The sequence below is a fragment of the Solea solea genome, chromosome 7 (assembly GCF_958295425.1).
Source record: "Solea solea chromosome 7, fSolSol10.1, whole genome shotgun sequence".
NCBI classification, from domain to species: domain Eukaryota; kingdom Metazoa; phylum Chordata; class Actinopteri; order Pleuronectiformes; family Soleidae; genus Solea; species Solea solea.
The window spans coordinates 26,763,075-26,789,215 of NC_081140.1; the positions used below are offsets into that span (position 1 = coordinate 26,763,075).

The 26,141-nt window shown below is 38.4% G+C and overlaps 1 protein-coding gene across 2 annotated transcripts in view; it reads left to right on the plus strand.

Annotated features, from left to right (window-relative positions):
- The window catches only part of nbeab (neurobeachin b), a 306,319-nt gene that overhangs the window by 159,350 nt on the left and 120,828 nt on the right, over positions 1–26,141 (plus strand). For both annotated transcript variants that reach the window (XM_058633432.1, XM_058633433.1), the window contains exon 37: positions 13,896–14,020. In XM_058633432.1, the coding sequence (XP_058489415.1) occupies positions 13,896–14,020 (125 nt within the window). The remainder of the gene's footprint in view (positions 1–13,895; positions 14,021–26,141) is intronic.

The window sequence follows — 26,141 nt, forward strand, 5'->3', positions numbered from 1 at the left end:
CAAACAAAGAATGAGAAACCAGTGTGGATTAAAATAAAAATCATAATTTATCACTTATTTTGACAGGATTGGTTTATATATCAACTGCTTTTATAAGTAGATTATTTTGAAAGCTTACATTAAATACTAGATAGATAGATAGATAGATAGATAGATAGATAGATGGATAGAAAGACAGATAATCATTGTTGGAAATATTCAGGATAATTTAAAAATACAAGTCCAGTGTTTTTAGAGACTTTAATATGGACTAGATATTAGTACATCACTCACATTTTCTGGTATGTTTTATTTACGGAAGGTTTTTATAGTTTAATGTTTAATGATTTGGTAATACTGACACAACAAATACATATGTGATGACATATGTATTTGTTTAAAACACTGAAATTTAATCAATTAAATTCATTTAATTCATCATGGTTCTGTGTCTTTAAGAGTGAAACTGTACAGAGTCGGTGTTTGCTGCACCGTTTACATCTTGTGTGGCTGTTTATTAAAGCCACACACACACACACACAGTCTTAACGTCATTCTTTAGCATTCACTTGTTCATTCATTCATTTTATTCATTCACCATCTGTCCTCCAGGTACTAATTGTTTCGACACCAGCAGCCTAACAGAAATGTAAAAGGAGCTGAAGGAGACAAACCTCCCTTTGTTCTCAGGCTGACGTCCATGTTCACATCTGCAGCATCAGTGACAGCTGATGGAGGAGCCTGCACCCCAAACCCCCACCCCCTCCACCTTCATCACACACACGCACACACACATACGGAGCAGACCTTAACCTTACCTGACTAGTCTATCGATTGTCAACATTTCTCCTGTATAATTACTTTTTTGTAGCGGGGAAGACAAGAGGGGAAAATGGCGGCGCGTATTGATCTGTGGCCGAGCGGTGAAACAGCCGTTTCCCTTGACTAACAGTGAGTTTCACCTCTCACACGTGATGAATGGTAACTATCTGCCGTGGATAATAACTTTGTGATGGAATGAACCTTTAACTCGCGATGTGCCCCGAGTATTTTGGTCTCGCCTGAAAGGGTTATCAATTCTAATACAGGTCCCACTGTAGCACAAAAACAGCGGGGGTGGGCTTTGCACCTTTAGATGGTCTTAACAGTGTCAGAGGGTTCAAGGTCTGATGACCCTGCTGAACCAGGAGGGAACAGCCAAGGTCTCTCTCTGGTGGAGTCTGACAGTGTAAACAAAAACCAACCTGACAGGATTTCCGATATAATTCAAGAAATATTATATTAAGACCCGCCCCCAAGATGGCAAACTGACCAATCACAAAGCAGTGGTGCGTTGCTATTGTTGCCGTAACATGGAATTTCACTTTAATGGAGCTTTTTCCATTATAGAGTTCTAGCAAGACTCTGCTCAACTCGGTTTGGTGGACATGGTCGTCATAACAACGGTCGCGTGAAACTGCCGTGGCGTGGTTTTTATACGTGACAAACACACAAACTATAGTGACTTGGAAAGCCGTTGTTTTGGGTGTAACTGAATCATTAGAATCCGTCAATTAAAAAAAAGATTTGTTCACAGAATCGTTCAGTACTTCCTGCATGACCAGAGGCACTGAACTAAAATACCACTGAACGTGGTCGTGATTCGGCTCACGATCACTAAATACACCAGACTCCTCTGTTCAATATTGACATTGTAGACATTTCCTTTGCTAAATGTTGATTAACACGTGTTATCAGGGATTTTTCTAGTCTTTTTAACGTGATCTACAGTTCGACATTGTTCGCTTTGATTCTCGTGTCGATAGATAGAACAAGATAGATAGTGCTAGCTAGCTACTTAGATACATAGGGCAAGCTAGCTACAGTATTTAGATAGTTAGCTAGAGCTAATTTATTACATAGATAGATAGATAGATAGATAGATAAACTTGCAGTCCGCAGGGCATATCTGGCCCCCTCATCAACTTCATGCGGCCAGCACTATTTTATGTTTTTTTTTTTTTATTTACAGATTAATTTTGCTTTATAAATCCATCAATTGTTTTTTTGACTGGCCCGTCCTGACCAGATTAGACGCTCAGTGGCCCCCACGTCGTTTGACACCCCTGGTTTTGAGAAAGTGGAACATCTAAAAGCAATGTAATGTGGCACTGATCAATTGTTTTCACCACCCGGCTCATAACGAATAGTTCTCTTTAAATGTGTTCAATCACACTGGCATTCCCGCAGTTTTATTTCATTTCATTTTTTTAAATCCCTCATTTATTTATCATTTTTTATGTCGGAACATGACGCTTCATTGTTCCCGCAAGCTGATATTCAATCACCGGGCACTTGTTCTTGACCCAAACGGAGCTTCTTATTCCCTCGGGGCAAAGTTAACCTTGCACACTGTGCTAATTATGTCTGGAAAAAGGCCCATTCACACAATCATCAATTTCACCGGGCACTGAAATTGAGCCGGGGCACCGCCGGACCGTGCCCCATTTCCGATGAACGATGGAAGATCCCGCCTCTGTGGCGTTTGACCTCCAGTCCAGCGCGGCTCCTCATCCCCCGCGTCTGTCTTCATTACACCACATGAGCCGGAGTTATTCTCGTCGCCGCTGCTGTGTTGTTTCCCTTTCGTCTTTGTCCAATACCCATTCGTCAGCCTGTCTCCGCGCTATTTCTCAATCTACAAAAGGAGTATGTCATACCCAGTAACTAGAAGCATTTGGACGGTCCGCTCAGTGGAGCTTATTTCTGCCATGGTGCTGAGTGTTATGATGATAAGAAATGGCAAAATTAAAAGAGATGAAAGTCCTGTGTGCCATTTGCAGCCCTCTGTGATAATGCGATCATGATGTTGGCCGAACAATCACTTGACACTTGGCATTTGCGTGATCACACTTGATGTGTTTTTACTGTGTATATATATTTTTTTTTTTGCTTAAGTTTATAGGTTACTTTGAAAGCAGTGGACTCAAGGGATGATGATCACCATATGGCTGCCAGTCAGCACTCTTTTCTTTGCTCTTCTTTTGCTGGTGTTTATCTCGCAGCAGTGTGGAGAAGAATGTGGCGTAAAAATACTTTTCTATTTCCAAACTTTGTTGTTTTTTTTAGTGTCAGCCTGCTGCTGCCTGATGGTTTCAGTGTCAGGAATCCCTGTCATTACAGATCCACATATCTAGTTATCACTTTAATGGCATCACAGCATTGGTTAGATTAAGTTAACATCACTTTGTCACTTTCTGTCTTTAATCTTGCGAGTGAAAATGGCACCAAAACTTGCGCAATAACTTCTGTTTCTATTTCAATATATGAACTTTTATTGTCCATTTATTTCTAAATAAGGGAAGGGAAGCTATGGTTGATGTTAATTGGCTTAAAAGCTGTGAATTCTTTACTAACCAAAAATTAAAAAGCAGCTGAGGATGAGAGAGAGAGGAGGAGGAAAGAAACAAAGGTTGTGGGTGGAACAAAATCATAAAGAAACAAAAAATGTGCTGCTTACTAATTCTGAAGGAAAAGAGAACTGACTCACTGACCATATGAAAGGACAAAAAGGCACTAAATCTACTCTGTATGTCGCTCTTACAAGAATATGAAAATAATAATAACTTGTTTTGTGATCATTTATATTGTTGTCCGGGCAAGGCGACATTACAGTCTCATAAATGACATGAGAAAGACGGGGAAATAACAACACAGAGCAATTTTGTTTTCACTCGTCTCCCCCTCCCTCAGTGTCTTCACCTCCCCTCCTGCCAATCCCAAAAATAAATCCACAGAAAATCTCACGATGAGTCGAGGAGAGCAAAGTCAAATTAATTGTGTTTGAAAAGCGTCAAATCCCAACATACATGAGGGCACAATACGGCGAGCAAAACAAACAAATCACTCGCAATAATATGCCGATTCCCCCAACTTTGCCTCTGCCACTCAGGAAGTGGCTTAACCCTCAGTCATTCCTTAGCACTATTAAATATTCATTCATTCATTCAATGTCTAGCGCTGTATCCTCACGAGGGTCGCGTCAGCCAGAAATTCCTCTGAACAAGAACATCATTTACAAAATTGACACTGTTTTCCACTTAAATCATTACTGATGATATAAATCAAGAGAGAATTAAAGGCAAATTTTTCTCCTAGACTTCCTTTCAAGTGGTGTTCTTTTTGCCGCCCTCTGGTGGCTATTCAGTACATAATTACTTTCTCTTCGGTGTCAATTGAAGCTGAAGACGACGTCCGTGAGTGAAAATGTCAGATGCAGATTCTCATGTGTTTCAGTAATTACTCAGAATTCCTCTGGGGGGCGACATAAGTTACACACTGGAGCTTCTACTAATTGCAGGAGACATAAAGAAGGAATAATCACGTTAAAACACCACCATTGACTGACAGTTTGAAACAGGGGAAGCTCATTTCAGGGCCCGTTACTTACGCATAAATTCTGCAAATAAGCAATGACAACAAGGAAAAAGGATAATTATGTAAAACTGAAATGCTATAATATAAATGTGTATTATGTACAAAGGAAAATGTTCTATATCGCCGAGCAAATAACACACAACAAGCAGCTGTTTGTCTACAGACTTCATCACAAAATCCACACAGGACTGAGGCAGAAAAAATTCGGCTGTCGTGTTTTTTTCTGCAACGCTGTCAATCAAAAACTGGCTCTGCCTTTAAGACGCTTCCTCCAATCATCCTGCAGAAGCCCAGTGTCTGTCCCCGCCCACTGCTTCATTGACTCCCAGAAACTATGACTAAAACTACTAAACATCTACTAAAACTACTACTAAACTACTAACGAAACTACTACTAAATCAACTACCAATACTACTACTAACGAAACTACTTCTAAAACAACTTCCAAAACTACTAACAAAACTACTACTTAAGTACTAACAAAACTACTACCAAAACTATTAAACAACTACCAAATCTACTACTAAACTACTAACAAAATTACTAAACAACTAACAAAACTACTACTAAAACTGCTACCAAAACTACTAAACAACTACCAAAACTATTACTAAACTACTAACAAAACTACTACAAAAACTACTACCAAAACTATTAAACAACTACCAACTCTACTACTAAACTGCTACCAAAACTACTACTAAACTACTACTATAACAGTGTTTATTTACAGTGTTCCCACTCCTCCATTGACTCCAAGAGAAGCTGAGCTTCCATGTAAGTTGTGTTTTTCTTCGAATGAGGAGGCTGCTACGGGAATACGAAAATCACGTAAGGCGATCCGTCGTCCACGACAGACCGCTGATTCTGATTCTATGTTCTAGTGCATGTTTAGTGTTGAAATGGAAACACAATACAGAACATGCTTGACTTGACATTTTAGACGAAGCTGAGCTTCACTTGCTGTCTTAGAGCGATCACTGGTCTATCCAAAGGCGTGGATTTGTCACGTGACGCAGTTTACATCCAAAGTCAATGCACACGCCCCATCACGGGAGTTTAAATCTTTTAACTTGACTGAACAAAACAGTCAACAATGCCCTCATTAATCCCTAATCTCAGTGTTTTTTTATTTTATTTTTTTTAAATTTAGAGTCATACAAATTCCTGTTTTCCCTCTGTAGCCCATAATCAGAGCCAGTTCCAGCCGTGAAAAAAACAAAAAGGCTGCTTGTCCTCAGCGATACTATAAAAGTGACATGTGTTCAGTGTCCTCGTGTGTGTGTGTGCCTATGTGATAGAAACCAGTCACTCTGCCTGTGAATAGAATTGTCACTGATTACTGGTATTTATTATAATTACCCCCCTGCTCATGTCACCAATGGAAGCTTTTAAAGGGTAGTATAATGGAGTTTTATTGAATCAGCGTGTCGGCCGTCCTTCCTCTCCACTGCCTCGCACAAATGCACGTCTGAGAGCAAATAGAATTAAAAATAAGCAAATCTCTTCACCACAGGATCCTCGCTGTCCTGCAGAGCAGCTCATGTTCATGTCTGAGTGCGTCCCTCTGTGTCCGGTGATTGTATTTCTGTGATTTCCTCTTGTTTGTGGAGGATGACATAACCAGACAATTGCATTAGTTTTGAGGGAATATAAGCCGGCTCTGTAACGTCTGGTCAGTTGTTGAGCTAAGGGGAAACTTGGACATTTGTAAGGTAACGTTAGCAAAGTAGTCCCAGGCTTGGAGTCGCTGTTCGTAGGGAACTTGTTACCCAGGTTTTTCCCCGTCGACATCGACAAAATAATTGTAAGTATCCAACGTTTATATTCTGACAAACGTTAGATACAATTATTTTGTCAGAGTTCCAGGCGGAGCCTGTGACGACTTCCGGTCCATTGAGCTGTCGCTCCAAAACTCAGAAGCCAATCAGCAGGCAGCATGCTAAGCCCCGCCCATGGTCAGAATCACAAATGAAAAAACCACAGCACAAAGAACAAATAATAATAATGTATTAAACAGGTAAAATGAAACAACAACTTTGAATGAAAGCAATAAACTTTTAGTGATTTTTATCAAGCATTTCTCATTTTTCTTAGCCCAAAAACAACTCCTGAAACTAGTACTAAAATGACTACTAAATTATTAACAGAATTACTACTAAAACAACTAGTAAAATACTAAAAAACTACTAAATCAACTCACAAAATTACTACTAAACTACTACTAAAACAACTAACAAAACTACTAAAACTACTACCAAAACGTCTTCTAAATTACTACTAAACTACTACCAAAACGACTACTAAATTACTACCAAAACTACTACTAAAACAACTACTAAACTACTATCTAATCGACTACTAAACTACTAACAAAACTACCAAAACGACTATATTTTTGAATGAATAAATCACTATTTTATTTGCGATGTATTTGTGTATTTTGAATTTATAATTTAATTCCATACTTTTATAGCAGTTGTTTTTAGCTCTGATGGATTCAACGCCGCCTAAAATGAAAAAGGCGTTTCAATTTCCGCGTCGTGCAGAAACAACAGCAGCTGTAATTTGTCGCTGAATACTTACTATAGTACACTATATATACTATATTTATTCAGGTCTAAAAGAAATGTTTGTGTTTGCACTTCAGTGCATTATTTTATTGTGGTGAAATTTTTCTAAAGATAAATAACAGCACTTAATTTTGTATACGTGCACAGTTCCTTGATTGTATAAATTACTGTTTTTCATTACCCCAGAATGAGCCTTTTACTGTATATATTCATATATATATATATCAGGAGCATTCATTTATGTTGGCTTTACAGAGGCGACCAATTTGGACCACCATGTTATTACAGTAGCCCACAGTGGACAAACTACATAGTTTCTCCATCATATTCAGAAGTGAAGGGTGAGAGTGAGGACCTAAAAGAAGACCAATAAATAAAACAATGAAATAAACATATTAAATACATACAAACATTTTCAATCGTTGATGGTCAACATTCAAGTCCCCTTTAGGAATACCACGAAAGATCTCCAGATCTTGTCAAAGATATAGGGGTTTTTGTAAGTTTATACGTAAGTTTTTGTCGTCATAAATCGCCAGGATTAAAATGTAATCATAGGTTTACTTAGGTTATTGTTTACGTGGGAAAAGAATACACAATTTGGCACACAGTAATAGTCTTATTCCTGGAGACGTGTGACATCATTTCCAATGTTTCATTCCAAAAAGCCTGGATCTGTGAGCAGTTCCATGGGCAGTGGTATAATAATAATGGGTCAGGATTATTGGGGTTAAATATGTTGGGAGTTACATAAGTTCTCATTATCCACATGTACTGTACTACAAAATAAGCTTTCTTTCCAGTTTAGCACCAAGAATACATCACTCCACTCCAGTCTGAGTCTTTGTCAGCTGTCAGAAGAACTCCTCTTTTCTAGAATGACGTTAAAGTTTCTGTTCCATTCCTTTTATTTCTATTTTCCCTTCGAGTTGTTCCTGTTCCCTGTCACAAACACAACACATTCCCTGGAGATTTGAGTGTGGGCGTTGGGGGGTTGGTGGTTGGGGGATCTGGCACCTGAAAAAAACCTTCACCACTGCTGGATTTGCATTTAATACCTATTTGAAAGAGGCGAGAATAGACGATGGTCCTCGTGCACACATTCATCCTGCTGCACTTAGCAAGTCTGCAAGTGTCCATAAATAATGACGCTCCTGTTTCCCGTAGGTTATCAGTGCTGGAAAATTAGCTTTTAAAATGCGGTTTGAAGTCCATTTAGGTGATTGATGAGTGACGGCGCTAATAAATTTTGCCGGTTTGTCCGAGGAGGGCCGGCTCGCGGCCATTCTTTACGGTTGTCATGAAGCCAGACACATTTGATGTGGAAAATAAGGTGGTCGCCGGCAAACGGCGGCTCAATAAACAACGCTATTGTCTGGACAGTTTGTTGTTGTTGTGCAGACAATACAGGCCAGCCGCTCTCTATTAATATTCTAAAGCAGGGGGATTGTGTTTTATCACCTGCACTTAAAATTTATTGGCCTTCAGCCTTGAAAATGTAGGCAACCTGATTGTGAGCATACATTAAACATCTTAGCTTGTTACTGCACCTTCCACTAAGGAGGGTAGGTTTGTTTGTTTGTCTGATCTGGAGCGTGGAAACAGCACCGATTTGATCACGTTCTTGGGACGCAAGAATCAAAGCCAACAATGTCGAACTGTAGATCAGTTAAAAAAGAATACTTAAAAAAATACTACTAATAATTCCAATCTTCTTATAGTTTCAAAATCTTCTTATATTTCCAAAATATACTTATAGTTCCAAATTCTACTTATAATTCCAAAATCTACTTATAAAATCAAAATCTTTTTATAGTTCCAAAATCTACTTATAGTTCCAAAATTACTTATAATTCCAAATTCTACTTATAATTCCAAAATCTACTTATAGTTCCAATATCTACTTATAGTTCCAAAATTACTTATAATTCCAAAATAACTTAGAGTTCCTAAATGACTCATACTTCCAAAATCTACTTATATATTAAAATCCCACTGCTTGGTCAGAGAGTGTTGTCACTGGAAGAGTCATGAGCGCGACGTCCGACACGAGAATCAAAGCAAACAATGCAGAACTGTAGACTTAAAAATCCTGAAAACGTGCGTTAATCTCCAACATTTATGTCTAAAATCTCAATATATAACAGAGGAGTCTGGTGTATTTAGCAAAGTAATGGAAAACCATGTGACTGACACCAAACAGAACTGGGTTGAACTAGAACTGTATAATGGATTAGCACCAATAGGCCATCTCTCTAAACTATAATCCCTCTGGCCTTCAGTTATTCATTTATTGGTTCTCTCTTTGTTCATATTTATGTCTTTTGCAATTTGTTATGGAAAAATCAAAACAAAAAATGGATCAGTGTTTCTGTGATTCTCCACGGTTCTGAGCTGCAGTGCTACACAACGTGCTTCGTCCTCCTGTGCTCCTGGACCACCCTCGGTGAGGCGGTTCCCTCTCCCCGCGGCACCAAATCGGGTCCAGCAGTGACCACATATAGTCTAGAATATCACAGGTCCTGTTCTTAAACAGCAGAACACCACAGTCAAACTGAAACCATGTGCACACGGGACTCAACGGAAAGGAAAAAAAAGACCTTCAAAAAGCGTTCAACTCAAAAATCACTCGCCGTAATTTGAGGGATTGAGTTTGTCGTGCGTTTGATTGCAGATTAAAACAAATGGAGATATTGTTTTTTTGCTCACGTTTTAAAGCAAATGAAATGCACCGATTACAGCTAACACTGTTCTAATAAAATCTTCAACGTGGTGGATTTATCCCCCACCGGCATCTGCTGTCTATTTGCTGTGGGAATTAGGCGACATAATCTGCAGCAGTTACGGCCCGTGGCAGTTGCCGACGGTGAATTTACATTTTTTCACACTGTGTAATCTTGTGTTTACAATATCATTTATGTGGCTTTTCCTCCCTTTCCACCCACTGACATCTCTCTTTTCCTCCGGTTAATCTCTGAGCGAGATTGACACGGGGACAGGCTCAAGGCGTCGGGGCTTGCTTTACATACAACGCCTCGTGATCCTTCACACGCACACGCACACACACACACACACACACACACACACATCAGACTCAATTTTGATTGATACTTTAGCGAAACTGAGCCCTTGTTGCTGTCAGAGCTCGGCTAAGTCTCCCGAGCCTCTTGATTTCTGACATTTGTAGATATTATGTTCACGGAGCAGCGAGGAGGCTGTATTTTGTGATGTGATCCGCAGTAACACTTTAATCTGTTTAGACTGCTTCAACGCTGCTGCTGCTGCTGCTGCCGTGGCAGCGAGAGTGGGCAAAAAAAATATACGTACAACGAATTAGACGGCTGCCTGCCAAGGTCTCACTGTATCCTACGTACACTGGAGGAAAAATCCACTTGGATTAGGGCTTTGTACACACACTGTCGAGGGGCTTTGTTGCGTTTTTGTAGCCTGGGTGAACTCAGCCGAGTCTGCCAGCGATTTTCATTTCACGCCGCTAAAATGTTTGGCGAGGACGCTTCAAGCAGATTTTTACTGTAATTTAACAGCGAGTCAGAGTTGGGGTGGCAAAGGGGGGAAGATTTTTGACTTCCTGCAACTTTCCATGGAAACTTTAGTTTGGGAATTTTGGAAATATTCCAAATTGGAAACTTTACACGGGAATTTGGGAATTAACAGGAATTAATTGATGGGAATTAGCAAGAGTTAGTTGGAATAAACGATAAAGTTGAAGGGTTGCGATATTATCACAATATTTAAGTCGGGATACGATATTAACACGATATTTAAGTCACAATATGATATTATCACGATATTTAAGTCATGATATATTATCACGATATTTATTTCACAATATGATATCATGATATTTAAGTCACAATATGATATTATCATGATATTCAAGTCACTATATGATATTATCACGATATTTAAGTCACAATATGATATTATCATGATATTCAAGTCACTATGATATTATCACGATATTTAAGTCACGATATGTTATTGTCATGATATTTAAGTCACTATACTATATTTAAGTAACGATATTATATAACGATATTTAGGTCACAATATTATATTATTACGATATTTAAGTCTGGAAACGATATTAAGATATTTAAGTCACAATATGATATTATCATGATATTTACTTTCCATGGGAATTAATTTAAATAATCTGGAAAAAGTTTGGGAACATAAATATAGTTGTTGCATAATCTTGGCTAAAACAATCAGAAGATGACCTCCCAACAGGAAGTGGAACGCCCAAAACAGGAAGTAAAATGTAACTTTGATGAAGACTTGAAATGAAGTGTGTAAAGTGTGTAATGTTATTATTTAAATGGAGAAGGGAAATATTTGTTTTTATAAAAACCTGGCTGCGTACGCACATGGCCCAGGTATCAGACCCAACAGTTTGGATGTGAGGATGAAGGGTTGTGTTATGCACTCAGCTGCGCACACGTTGGATCGTAGCTCAACACCATGAGCAAATTGATGCCATATTTCTCAACATTTGTTGAAAACGTGTGGCTGTATGAGTTATTAGATTATCAATACTGACTTCTCCAAGCAGCCTGTAGTTTTTAAAGATGGACACTCCAGCTCCCAATGATAAGACGGCTGCTGCTGCCAGGGACAGATGGATGAACAGATTTGAGCCACATAACAAAAGGCTCACTTAATAAATCTCTGTCTGCTTAAGTCTGTTATACGTTAAGGAATGTGCTCTTCACTTAATTTCACCATCAGACGCCTTCTCCGCCCAATAGTAAGTTTATAAAGCGCTCAACGTCCCCGGCACCAAATTCCATAGAGAAAACAAATCATTTTAGCTCGCTGGGACACAGGAGCTGCTGGTCTACTGCGGCCTTGTTCGGTCATTTTTGTGTCACTGAGGTAAATCCTAACGAAGGATTTCAAACACCGAATTTAAAGAAATAACACATTTGAACATACTGATGGAGGCAGCAGTGGATCAACAGCTCCTGTGTGCTGTGATGTGCAATCGCCCATTGGGTTTCTGAGTATTTGGGAAATCATATATTGCGATATACTCAGTACAATTTCACTGCTCACTAGATTTTTAGAGATTTTTTTTAATGCTAATCCACAAAAAGTTAATTTGTAACATCATTTAAAAATGATACGCTAAAAAAGCGATACTTGGTGTCTCAAAAGTGATATACTATCGCAAGATTTCACGATGAAATGCAGAAGTAGGAGGGGCTTTTCATTCACATGATTTGTACATATCTTCTTTTATTCATTAATTAAATCATTCATTCATTTGAATCTGTCTTTCAAATGTCTTCTTTTTTTCCCCCAATACGCGAAAATGTCAACCTCCGACAGGTGTAAAAAATATGCATAAAACACACTGATAGTAACACATTTAATTAGTTAAAAAAACCTAAACAACCCTCAGTTGCACTGATTATCATTCTTATTCATCCTCTCTTCACTCTTCCCTGTTACAGTGTAAACAAAATCAAAGTTTTCTCTTAAAATGGAACACAAAGCCTTTGAAAAAGATCCAGTCAGTGCTCAGTTGGAACGAGCAGCACTTTGTAACCTAACGCTAGTCCCAGTGCTTAATGGTTTGCATTTGCTTCAAGCTATAAAATTATCCCAGGTCCTCACTAATGTTGAAATAATCATTTACAAAGATGGTTACCACATGCTGGAACTGTTTCTTTTCTTCGTTCCCCCCTCCCATTTTCTCTCAACCCTAATTCACTGTTATTAATAATGAATAAAAATGCAATTTTCTGTCGGGTTGCTGCGGGGCCCTGCGAATCATTTCAATGAATATTTCAGCACATTATTTTAATCATGGGTCCACATATGCAGGCAGTGAGGAGGAGGGAAGGAGGAGGGGTTTGTTTTATATATGCTCATGCCTAAACCAGCCCCAAGACCCCGATCATTAAACCCCACCCTGTCTGCGTTGAGGTTTCTACCTTTGATTTACAAGTCTTCTTATAAAACATTGTAAAAAAAAGGAAGGCAAGCTGTGCCATTTATACTTGTAATTTGATGCTGTATCTGTTAATGGGAGTGCAGGTGATTTATGTGCTGCTGCTGCTGCTGCTGCTGCTGCTGCTACAGTCTTTATCTAAGATAACATCACTGTAGACCCTCGGCCTCATAATTACTCTAATATCTGTGGCCTGATTTTCAGACTATCACAGTATGAGAGGGATCTGTCTGCAGAGTAAAAGACAGGGGGCGTGGCTGTAAGTGGGTGGGGCTGTATGAAGGGCGGGGGGGGGGGGGGGGATTCACACAGAAGCACACGAGAAGTCGTTCGTTTGATGAAAACAACAGTGGGAGAGGCTACGCATTTGTTATATTTAAAGGACAAATCTGGAGTTACAGATGTTCTACTTCTATTTTCAGATAATAGCGAGTTCATATTTTTGTGTGGGTATCATATGCACAAAATCGCAATCAAATTTCATGTTTTGCGATTTCCACTGAAATGACTTTTTTCTCAGAATTTTGAGATTAAAGTCAGAATTCTGATTTATCTGTTTTTTAGATGTGGCCCTAATACTCTTCCGCAGTTAACAAACGTGTGTAAATGTGGAAAAAGTTGACCTTTTAAAAAATTCACAAGACTTTTTTTTATAGTGTAATGATATTATTTTCAGTTGAAAATTGAATCAATTGAATCAATGAGCAAAATAGCTGACGATTAGTAATTTCGATTAATAATCGATTAATCGAGTCATTGTTTCAGCTCTAGACAAAACAACATTTCACGTGAGGAGAGTGTTACTATGCTACTTACAACTTTTCAATAACTTGAAGACCCGCCCCCTTCTTAAAGACCCGCCAACTTGTAGCCCCACCCCCAGAGGGATACTGTTCGAGCCTGCGTGCGCCCTTTGTCTAATTCCGCCCCATTCTTGTCTCCATCAGTCAGCATCACGACTTCTGGCGTCTCGATTACTGGGAGGACGACCTGCGGAGGAGGCGGAGATTTGTCAGGAACCCGTTTGGCTCCACCCACTTAGACGCCGCGTGCAAATCACTGCAGGAATATGGTGAGTTTTTTATTTTTTATTTGTTTTCTTGGGGGGTGGGGCATATCCCATCTGAAAGAAAGAACGTTAACATTGCTGTTAAAAGAGAATTTATTTACCGCAGTATTTCCCGAACAAAATTTTAAATTTAAATCTAAAAAATCATCATCTCAAGCCATCTCAAGCTTTTATTTAGGTACCTCTGGTTAACCTACCATGTGAATTTTGCATATTAGCTTTATTAGTTTCTTCCAGAAGATTTAAATTTTAATTGTATATTTATTTATTTATTGTATGTATACATGTATATATGTAAGTTAACTGCAGAAGAGTGTTAGGGCCACATGTAAAAAAAAAAAACATGTGGAATTAGATTTAGAAAATTAGATTTTTTTTCTCAAAATTCTAACTTTAATGTAAGAATTCTGACTTTTTTCTCAGAATTCTGACTTTATTTTTTTTAGAAGTGGCCCTCATGCTCTTCCATAGTTTACTAATATTGGTGTCAATGTGGAAAATACTTTTTTTTAAAACCTCGTTTGAAGCTAAATGTGGCAAAATGTTGACGTCATTTTCAGCTTGAGCCACTTAACAGACGCCTAAGTCAAACATATTATCTTGATTCAAACCAGACATTTTCCCGAAAAAGGTGTCTGTTTGCTGAAGCTCCCCCGTGTGCCTCAGAGAGGAATTGCAGCAATTAAAAAAAAAAAAAAAAAATGGTTGGCAAAAAAGGATTTAGGCAACTGCAGTTTCTGGGAACAACTGGTTTAGCATGTTGCTTGATTGGTTCCGTATGTGTGTTTTTTTACAGGTAACATATTTGACATTTCCATGTTGTTTTTATTTCTTGATTCGTGGCCGTAGCGACATTTTAGCGTCAACACCAATTTTGCTTCATGTTATGCAACATTGACCTTTAGAGGAAAACAGCTCAGTGCTGTTAAACTTTTTATTTAATTCACTCCTGCTTTTAAACTGAATAAACATCAGGGTTTGAAATAAAGGGGGGAGTGGGCACATTTTCAACCAAGTGGAAAAAACAGTGCATTATGGTCAATAATGGACGTACAGTGGCATGTGTGTGTGTAATGGTCACAGTGTTCACTGACCCTGTGTGTCCTGAGTGTCATGTGACTGCTCTCAGCTGCCGTCATGGCTGCCCCGTGCGAGGACGGTGGCAGGTCTGTGGACAAACACATGCCAGCTGCTGCCTGAGCTGCAGGTGGTCCACATACACACACACACACACACACACTCACGCAGTAATTGCACCGTCTGTTTCTCATTTCGCGGCGGTTCCATTAGTCGCAGATTAGATGAGCTAATTTTGCAGGCTTTTGGTGATGCGTTGATTGTCTGTCGGGGGGGGGGGGAATAAAGAGTTCAACATAAGGCTGTTTTAGAAATGTACAACTTTGATTTAAAAACCAGTAAATGTGTAATAAAAAATATGATTATCAATTGCTATCAGGGTTAAAAAGCCCTGGTTTCGACACCTTTACAATAATATTGTACTATTCAAATAATGACTAATACTGATTGTATTGTAGTTAAATACGATTTGCCGTTCATTGTACAAATTTGGTCCCAAAAAACAATAACTACAGAAATGTAGAGTGAGAAAAATCATGTGACTTCTCTCAGCCAATCAGTGAAGGTTAGGCAACGTCACGTCTGTAAAAAGTTTTAATTTTTGGCCTGTTTCCAGACAAAAAGTCAAAAAATGTTATATTAAATGATTTATACTGTTCAAATTTCAAATCTAAGACACAAAATCTGGTGTTCATGCACATCTACAGGTTCTTTTTTTGTTTTTCTTAATTTTATCGTTGAAAAACGGGCTAAAAGCACTTAGTCACAGGACATTTTCTGGACCTTTTATGGTTAAAATAAGCAAGAATTCACTCAAAAATTCACTCTTTGTTGAAAATTGAGAAAGTTTTAGCAAAGGAAGACAATTTCATCCGTCTTAATTCCCGTCTTTTTTGCTAATTGTTCACCCCCCGCGGCGGAGGCGACGCGTGACAGATAAAAAAAACACAAAAGCCACAAATACACATCGTGTTATTTTAATCCGTCAAAATCACTAGAATATGTTTTGGAGTTCTCGCTGTTCCTCATGTGCCGTGACGTTTCGGGCCGCGGCGCCGTTGATTGAAGACTTGTTGAAGTCCCGTTGGCGTGCGGTGGTTTTAATGAGCAGAATAATGTATAAATGTGTCAAGTGAAAGGGAATCGCCTGTGGTCGGATGGCCCTCCTGCTCTCACAGAGGAGTCAGCTACACTTGCAGGGTTTTTCTTTCTTTCTTTCCTTTTTTTTTTTTCCCAGCAGGCTTTGATGTGGTTGCACAGCAGAGGCCAGGTTTTGTTATGAGTTTAAACTGAGAAGGAGCTTTTTGTTCTTTTTTAGATATCGCTGGCACTGACAGTTGGCAGGTTTTTGTTTGAAATATCTTTTTCCTCATGAATATTCACTTTTAATTAGCATGTTTTTTGGGTTTTTTGTTGGTTTTTTTTTTTCAAAAAAGTTTGCCCGTGTTTTGCAGATAACCTCAGAGGTTGGATTTCCATCAGTCATAACATCCACACTTTGTTTCTTGCGACTTGACAGAGGACTTTTCGAGAAAACAAAGAGTGCTGTTTGAGTTTGGCCCGTGAGAGTCATTATTAAACCTTTAAAATATGCGACTTATCGCGTAAACTCGTCGTCCACGTTCTGGTTTTGACAGCAGGATATGACAGTGTAGACTCAGCCTCCACTTTGACGAGGGCAGTAAAAGTCACTCTTTGTGCTCACTTGGGGGGGGGGGGGGGTGGATTATCGTGTTTGACAGTGTGGACAAGTCTCGCAAAATCCTCAATGTTTTCTCACACGCATTAAGAAATACTTGTTTTTAACAGTCTGTTGGCAGAAATGGAATATACTTATCATGTAAAACTTTACGTTAATCTCCAACATTAAGCAAATATTTAACAGAAGAGTCCGGTGTATTTAGCGACTAACTAAAGGTTAGTGCTTTCCTCCAAATGTTCATATTCCCATGTGAAACTGAACACAGCTCATTACGGAAGAGTATTAGGGCCACATTAAAAAAAATAATACAACAGCAGCATAATTGGAGTGGAGTGGGGTGGAGTGGCTCAGTGGGTGAGACCGGTACCCTTTGTGCGAAAGACATCTTGGTCGCAATGGTCGCAAGTTCGACTCCACCCCTGGCTAATTGTACTCAATTCCATTGTAAATCGCTTTGGATAAAAGTGTCTGCTAAATGACATGTAATGTAATTCTGAGATTAAAGTCATAATTCTGAGAAAAAAAGTCAGACTTCTCACATTACGGTCAGAATTCTGAGATTAAAGTCAGAACTCTGAGATTAGAGACAGAATTCTAAAATTTAAGGTCAGAATTCCGAGACTGAAGTCAGAAACTCAGAATTCTCAGATTAAATTCAGAACTCTGAGATTAAACTCATAATTTTGAGATTCAAGTCAGAATTCTGAGATTAAAGTCAGAACTCTGAGATTAAACTCATAATTTTGAGATTCAATTCAGAATTCTGAGATAAAAGTCAGAACTCTTAGTTTAAAGTCAGAACTCTGAGATTAAAGTCAGAATTCTGAGATTAAAGTCAGAAATCTGGCTTTTTTTTCGGGCCACATGTAAAAAAAAATTAAAGAAAGATGGAAGACATGTGGCACTAATACTCCTCCGTAGATCCTCCAAAAACTTTGTGTGCAAATGTAAAAATCAGAGTTTTAAAAACCCCATTTGGAGAAACCTAATCTTTAACTTTTGTGCAGCATGCGTGAGTCTCTGCGTGTGTGTGTGTGTGTGTGTGTGTGTGAGTGTGAGAGCAGTGTGTGACGGGAGGTTAAACTCTGCCTCGTTGTCTATTAGCAGCGTTGACAGCTTAGCCAGCACATTCACTCTCTGCCCTCCGCCTGTAATAACACGCCCTGTTACAGTCAGCCTCCTCCCACCATCGCGCTATATTGTTAGGTGATTGGAACTGGGCAAGCATGAAATGGAAGTCACGTTAATATTGATCCAAGTGTTTAACGGGCTGTTTTACCTCTGGGTGTCCTTGCTGTCTCTCTCTCTCTCTCGCAGATCTTTACAGCTCCTCGCGGCTGCAGAGGCGGCAGCTTCGTGATTCGATATTAACCTTCGCCCCTTTTGGTTTTTAATCAGACCTGTTAACCTGTTACAAAAGACATCAGGGTGCTCACCGGTGTCCCACAGCGGTCCAGTAAAGAACGAGTCAATCTGACCAGAGTAGTGGTCGTGGATTAAAAAAGATCATTTATTACAGATTAAGTGCTGATTGTCGTTGGCTCCTGGACACAAAATGGGGGAAGATATTAAAGCGGACGACATTTTTGATCAGTGAGGAGGAAAAAAAACCTCGAGGTCCTGATGGTGATGGTGGTCGACGACCTGATGAAGCGTCAGATGAGATTATATACACAGACAGAAACTTATTTTTTTTAAATAGATTTGTGTTCATGATGCATAGCAGCGGCCTTTAGTGTTTAAAAGTGTGACGGCAATCCCAGTTCAGAACACACGCACACAGTGGTCGCCAAAGTTTCCACTTACACATATATATTCATATATAACAGTTTTTATGGTTTTATTACCACACGATGACATCAGAATTAAGACAGTACGCTATATTTCCTGTTTATTACAACATTATTACCATGTTTGTTATGTTTGTAATACTTATTATAGATATTACTTTGACAAAAGCCCTTAAACACAGTGAAACTTTCATTGGACAGTTGTTTACAGCCTATCTGTGGTAATATTAATTAATAATAATTGTGACTTTTTATCTCATAATCATGACTTTTTATCTCATAATTTTGACTTTTTATCTTATAATTATGACTTTTTATCTCATCATTTTGACTTTTTATCTCATAATTATGACTTTTTATCTTATAATTATGACTTTTTTATCTTATAAGTATGACTTTTTATCTCATAATTAAGACTTTTTCTCATAATTATGACTTTTTATCTCATAGGTTTGACTTTTATCTCATAATCATGACTTTTTATCTCAAAATTTTGACTTTTTATCTAATAATTATGAGTTTTTATCATATAATACTGACTTTTTACTTTTGACTTACTTTGAGGATAATTTTATCATCAAGGCTAAGTTTAACCTCTTTTTTTTCTGACGGAAAGGAACTTAGAGTAAAACAAAAATAAAACAGACCTGATGATTAGCTAACGAGGCAGACGATGAGCAGTCGCTGAAAACCCCCGGCAAACGGAACGTGCCCAAGAGGAGACGGGAAGAATGAGAATTAAGGCCCTCGATGGGGAGTATTTTGTCTGACTGCATGTCACGATGCGCTCATAAAGCGGCTCCGCTGAGTGCCGAACGCTCGGATCCAGATGTGGATTATTATTAGACACTGCTGTTCCTCGTTTTTGATGGAGAGGAGATGAGGTTGTTGTGAACGGCGGACACGCAGCGCACATCCAAGGCAAGACTGAATGAACAAAGGTCACGCCGAGAAGGAGACGTCTGCACTATATAAACTCCCCCTACATCAAAGTCATTGTGTTTACTTTTGCACTTCTCAAAACACATACTCTGCCCGCATCGGGGATGGCTTGTATCACAGGAAGTATGTTTTTTTTTTGTCTTTCAGTGCAGAGTAAATAAAAAGTGAAGAGATGGCGGCGGGGCAGAGTTGCGTCGCCCCGGCTGGTAATGCAACACCGCGGACTAGCCCTTTTCTCTCCGTGTGGAATGCGGCGCCCGTGGAGAGAGGCTGCGTAGGAGGACGGGATTCGAAACAGACACGGTCCGAGAAACGGAAGAGATGTATTTAAAACATTCTATACGGGACGTGGAAACGACTGCGCTGATGTTTATTAGACGTAGGGTAAATAACTGAGTCAGACATGAAGTTTACGGCCTCATCCACATGGAAACAGAGCTTTCCCCTTAGGCTTTCTGTTACCCTTTAACACCTAAGCCTCAAATTGTCAAATTGTCTGGCCTTTTTTTGTGTGCTTATTGTTCCCATGAAAGGGCCAGAAAATGTCTTGGAACACTTGGAACATTTAATATCTGGCAGTCATTTACAATTTACTGCATGTTAAAAGAGCGCATTGACGGAAAACTGAATTTGATTTTACTGCTCTTATTTAGATAAAAAGAACACTGTAGGTGTACATGGATGACATTTTGCATTTTAATTATGAAAGTTGAACAGTATGAAACATATTTCCAAGTAGTGTTTGTTTCCCAATGTGCAAAGACAGGCAATGAAAATGGAAACTACTGTATGTCCCTCAGCAGTGGTTTTATCACCCTGAAAGGACCGCCTTCAGGGCATTTTGTATAGAATGTGCTGCTCTCGGCTCCGTTGGCATTGAAGTGCACGTTCTCAGCGTTCAGGAACCGTTGAAATCTTCCCGATAGCACAAACCGCCACATCGTTACGGTAATGTGAAGAGCGCTTGCCCAAGCGTATCGCCCAAAACGACTCCAAACGCATGCAGTACATATGCCAGGCCTGTTTGTGGGGCTGTAGCGCCGCCACAGAAATACACCACACTCAGAAAAGAAGACATGAAGCAGAAAGCATGATGTGTGCTGTGTACAAACTTGTGACAGTGAATGCAAGCGCAATAGTGGTGGAACCATTGTCTCTTTTCCACTATACAGTTCCAGTGCAGCTCGGCTCGACTCTACTCGGTTTCCATAGTCTCCTCAATGTGGGCGGAGTCATCATTGCACGGCTGCGTGAAACTACTGTGACATGGTTTTCTACATGACACAAACACACAAACTTAGTGTTCTTGTAAAGCAGTTTTTTGTAACTGAATCAGTAGAATCAGTTGATGAAAAAAGATTTGTTTACAGAATCGTTGATATAACGTGATATTTTGGAACTATAAATATATTTTATAACTACATTTTGGAGCTATAAGTATATTTTAGAATTATGAGTATATTTTGGAATTATAAGGATATTTGCAATTATAAGTAGAATTTGGAATTTTAAGTAGATTTTGGAACTATAAGTAGATTTTGGAATTATGAGTATATTTTGGAATTATAAGTATATTTTGGAATTATGAGTATATTTTGGAACCATAAGTATATTTTGGAACCATAAGTATATTTTGGAACTAAAGGTATATTTTGGAATTATGAGTATATTTTGGAACTATAAGTATATTTTGGAATTATGAGTATATTTTGGAATTATAAGTAGAGTTTGGAATTATAAGGATATTTTGGAACCATAAGTATATTTTGGAACTATAAGTATATTTTGGAATTCTAAGTATATTTTGGAATTATGAGTATATTATGGAATTATAAGTAGAATTTGGAATTATAACTAGATTTTGGAACCATAAGTAGATTTTGGAACCATAAGTAGATTTTGGAATTATAACTAGATTTTGGACCATAAGTAGATTTTGGAATTATAACTAGATTTTGGAACCATAAGTAGATTTTGGAACTATAAGTATTTTTGGAACCATAAGTAGATTTTGGAATTATAAGTAGATTTTGGAACTATAAGTAGATTTTTGATTTTTGGAACCTCGTCAGATCAGGTACTATCACTGAGGGAAAAGCAAAAAAACATGAGTAGAGTTGGTCCGTGCCGAGCCGAGATGTGCTGGAACTGTGCAAAAGTGTAATAGCGTCATATGACATCATAGTTTTCCCACAAAGTTGCGTATTGGTTGTACACATGAATACGCAAAGGTGCCGTTTTGAGATTTTTTCGCTTTGGGACTCTTTGAGATTTGTTTTTTTGAATATATCATTGCAGGGCTTAAGAATCTGATAAAATACCAAACCTTTGTGGATTCTCCTCTCACGTGTACAGGCTCTGAAGTCTGTTTAACGCTGGTTAAAAAACATTTTAAACCTGGATTTAAAACTTCAATAACTGTGATCGGCAGCAGTGGATACACAAAACCCGGGTGAGCTTTTCTTCTCTGTTCTCCTCATGTTCATCTTTTCCAGCACAGCGTTACATCACACATTTCATTTCTGGCTGTTAGCGTGTCTGTTTGTAGAGAATCTCACAGTTTCTTTATTTTACAAGCAGCTATAACTCAACATTTTTAAATTTCACCATTTAGAAGATGCAACCTGGAGCCTTAAACTCTTTCACATGCCACAGTTTTTAAATAGTCTTAGAGTTTTTACTGTTATCGTTAAAAGAGCAAAACAACAAAATTACACAAGATACAGAATAGTAACCAAATTCAGAGTTATTTTTTGTCCCCGGCTATAAAAAGAACAAAAGAGCATTGCGTCTCCCCGATAACTTAAAACATGAATAACGGTGTATTTAATATGCAAGTAATTAAATATTTGTAAGGGACACAGAGTTCACGTTAGACGTGTGTGTTTGTTTTAGGACGTCTGTAAATAATGTCACAGGTGGAAACTGAAATTGAGGGAATTATACTTTCCACATCAGCGTGTGGGCAGAGGTCCACTGAGATCCACGTAACTTCCCTCACCCACCATTTCCCCCTTATCATCATCATTATTATTATTATTATTGTTATTATTATTATTATATTCGTACAGATCAGCAATTATAATTAAATGACATGAACCCTTATTTAAGTCCTGGATCACGGGTATTCAAGCACAATGTGGAGCAGCCCTCAGCGTAGATGGAACACAATACGGGCTACGTATGACTTTGAGCCCTTATGGGTTGCCAGAAGAAACCGGTTACTTTTTTCGTCGTCTTTGCTTTGATGGATCTGAACCTTTTACCCTATGGTAAATTTGTTCATCCTCGATTGTTGTTGATGAGGTTTTTTTGCTGAAGAATTGCAGCTAGAATTAAATATGACATGAACCCTTGTTTAAGTACAAAATCATGGGGATTTAAAGCACATGTGGAAGTGTTACGCGGTACGTAGGACTCTGGGCCCTGGTGTTTGAAAGAAACCGGTTGCTTTTCTCGTATAACCTTTTAGCTGCCTATAACTTCATCACTGAGATCCATGGCGTTGTTGTTGTTTCCTTCCAGCACATATTACGCGGTACGTAAAACTGAGCCCTCGCGGCTTGTGGAAACTAGTACTCATTGTCAGATTGTTCTGAACGACTTAGTTCATTATTAAAATAGCTGTTTCACCCATTTTTCTTTGTTTCTGTTACATTTGTTTGGTTTAGTCACATTTCAAGCGGATATGAGAGAAACACCACAGTGCACAATGGGAATGTTATAGCGACCTTCTTTTATATAGTGCTTGTCTGGTGAGAAATCCCAGCTATTAAAATGAAATATGACATGAACCCTTGTTTAAGTACAGAATCCCAGGGATTTAAAGCACATGTGGAAGTGTGAAGCAGCTCTCCGCGTACGCAGAACGTCTTCGCTCTGATAGATCTGAACCTTTTACCTGGCAATAACTTCATCACTGATCCATGGCGTTGTTGTTGTTTCCTTCCGGCGCACGTTACGTGGTACGTAAAACTGAGCCCTCACGACTTGTGGAAACCAGTACTCTTTGGTCATATTGTTCTGAACGACATAGTTAATTATTAAAATGGCCGTTTCGCCCATTTCTCTTTTTCTTCCTCTTCCTTTGACTTGTTTTGTTTCTGGCACATTTGTTTGGTTTAGTCACATTTCAAGCAGATATGAGAGAAACACCACAGTGCACAATGCGTATGTGTTAGTATAGTGCTTTTCTGGTGACAAACCACAGTTATTAAAATAAAATACGACATGAGCCCTTGTTTAAGTACAGGATTGCGGGGATTTAAAGCACCTGTGAGGCAGCTCTCCGCGTACACAAAACACGTTGCGTGGTATGTAGAAACCGGTTGCCAATCTTGTCGTCTTCGCTCGGACAGAGCTGAACTTTTTACCCGGTTGTAACTTTATCAGATGCAAGGTGTTGTTTCCTGTCCAGCACACGTTACGCGGTACGTAAGACTGAGCTTTAAACCTTTTCAGATCTTTTACTCATAAAACTTGACAGAAGCAGTTTAGGGCCTTTCTTTTCCTTGAAGCAAGTGACTTTGACGTCGTCTTTTTGTCAATTTTATTTATGTTTCCCAATCCCAACGTCCTCTGTCGCTGTGGGAATGAGCCGTGTATCTCAGATCCACTGTCTGATGCGCAAATGTAAATGAATAATAAAAAAGATTTTTAATGAAATAATCACGTTATCAAATCCTACACTGTAACAAATTGACTGTAGAATTTACAGTAAATACCTGGCAAAAAAGTTGCCAGTAAAGTATTGTAAAATTCCTGTTAATTACTGTAAAAAGGATTACAGTAAATTACAGGATAACTTTTACAGGTTTTTCTTGTATATAAATTACAGCAATTTCTTGTTGTTTTTTTTGGAAAAACAACTATTAATTGTAATCTAGTTTACAACATTATCTTGTATTCTATTCAAATTACAGAGGTTACCTGGCAACTAAAGTTGCCAGTAAATAGCTGTTAATACTTCACAATACAATATGTTGTTGTTGAATGTTTTTACAGTTAAATTTTGTTTTTCACATTAGCAAAATGATTTAAAAAAATGTAATATGTTAAATAAAACCAGAGTCAGGGCTGCAGCAAAACAAAACTTTTATTAAAACTCAGCAGTTTTACAACATGCCTTCAGAACTCAATTTGAATCCCCATAAATAAATAATAATGAATAAAATGATATCATGTTAAATATAAGGCTTCAGACAGAAGCTGGTTAGCCTAATTAAGCACAGACTGGAAATGGGGAAACAGGCTGCAAATTTTCTGAATGCAAGGGTACAATCAGGTATACCACAGGTAAAAGGGCAGTTTGGTGCATTACTGTGAAGTTTCATATGATGAGTAAAACCTATTATAGTTTTACTCTCATGGGCACACTGTTTGCAGTGATACATTTCTGGGCTAAGAAAAGCAAAAAGGGAAGAAAAAAGAATTAAAGTTAATAAGGTTGTATGTCCAAAACAAACAACAACACAAAAACAATGAGCACAGTCAGGGCTTTCGACCAGAAACTACTTGGTTAGGTTTAGGCAACAAAACTACTACCCACACCCCAACTGTTCTGCAGAGTGCAGCAAGGCTATCAAAAGTAGTTTACTTGAGCTAACTAAGCTGATAAATTAGCATAGAGCTAATGCTTAATCCCAAATTTGTCAGATGCCACAGAAAATGATTACACAGTCAGACACAATGACATAAATAACTTTTACCTGAAAATCGTCTTCACCGATGTCTGTTGGTGATGATCACTGTGCCTTAAGCGGTGGTGCGGCAGTTTCCTCTGCACCTAACGTTAGCTAAATGATGCAAATACGTAGACGTTAATGGAGGTTTTCCTCCGACAGTGGGAAACAGTTTAATACTTAATTGGCCTCTTCATCAGTCATTAAAAATGTAAATTAAGTCATCAAAGAGACTTTTCACAGTTTACACAGTTCTTATGATAAATTTGGCACCATGTTTCACAAACCTCAAACATTAACGTTATGTTAAGTTACACTGAAGTTTATTTAACTTAACATTGGTTCACAGGAGAGCTGGTAAAGTTAAAATCCAGCCGAAATTAAAACTCTTTCTTTATGAGTCATACAAAGTCATACGTTATGATTTATGTTTTGATTTATAAGTTATCTGTTAAATTGACCATTATGTTAACGGAGTCTGGAATGTAGCTGTCACTGTAGTATTATTATTATTATGAGTGGTAGTAGGCCTACTATTATCATCACTAGGCTATTGCTTTCTATACGATTATTATATTATATTATATAAATATATGATATTATTCTCGAGGACAATCTTTGCAATAGCCAAGTTCCTATATATGTACCGAAAGTGTTGCACACAACCCTTAAACTCGATTTAACATGCATTCATGCCTATGTTGTGCAATATCCCGGTAAACGTCTATTTTGGATTTTGAATTTTTTCCGTTTTTCCGATTTTTTGGTGACTCTGGTTCTAAGGACCGGGCCGATCGCCGCTCTCTGCCCGAGGATAAGCGCCTATTTTCGGATACATCAGGGGCGATTTCAACGGGCCATATCTCGGTCATTTCTTCACATTTTTGGATGAAATCAGCGGTATTATGTTCCTCTATGTCCTCGAATAAAGC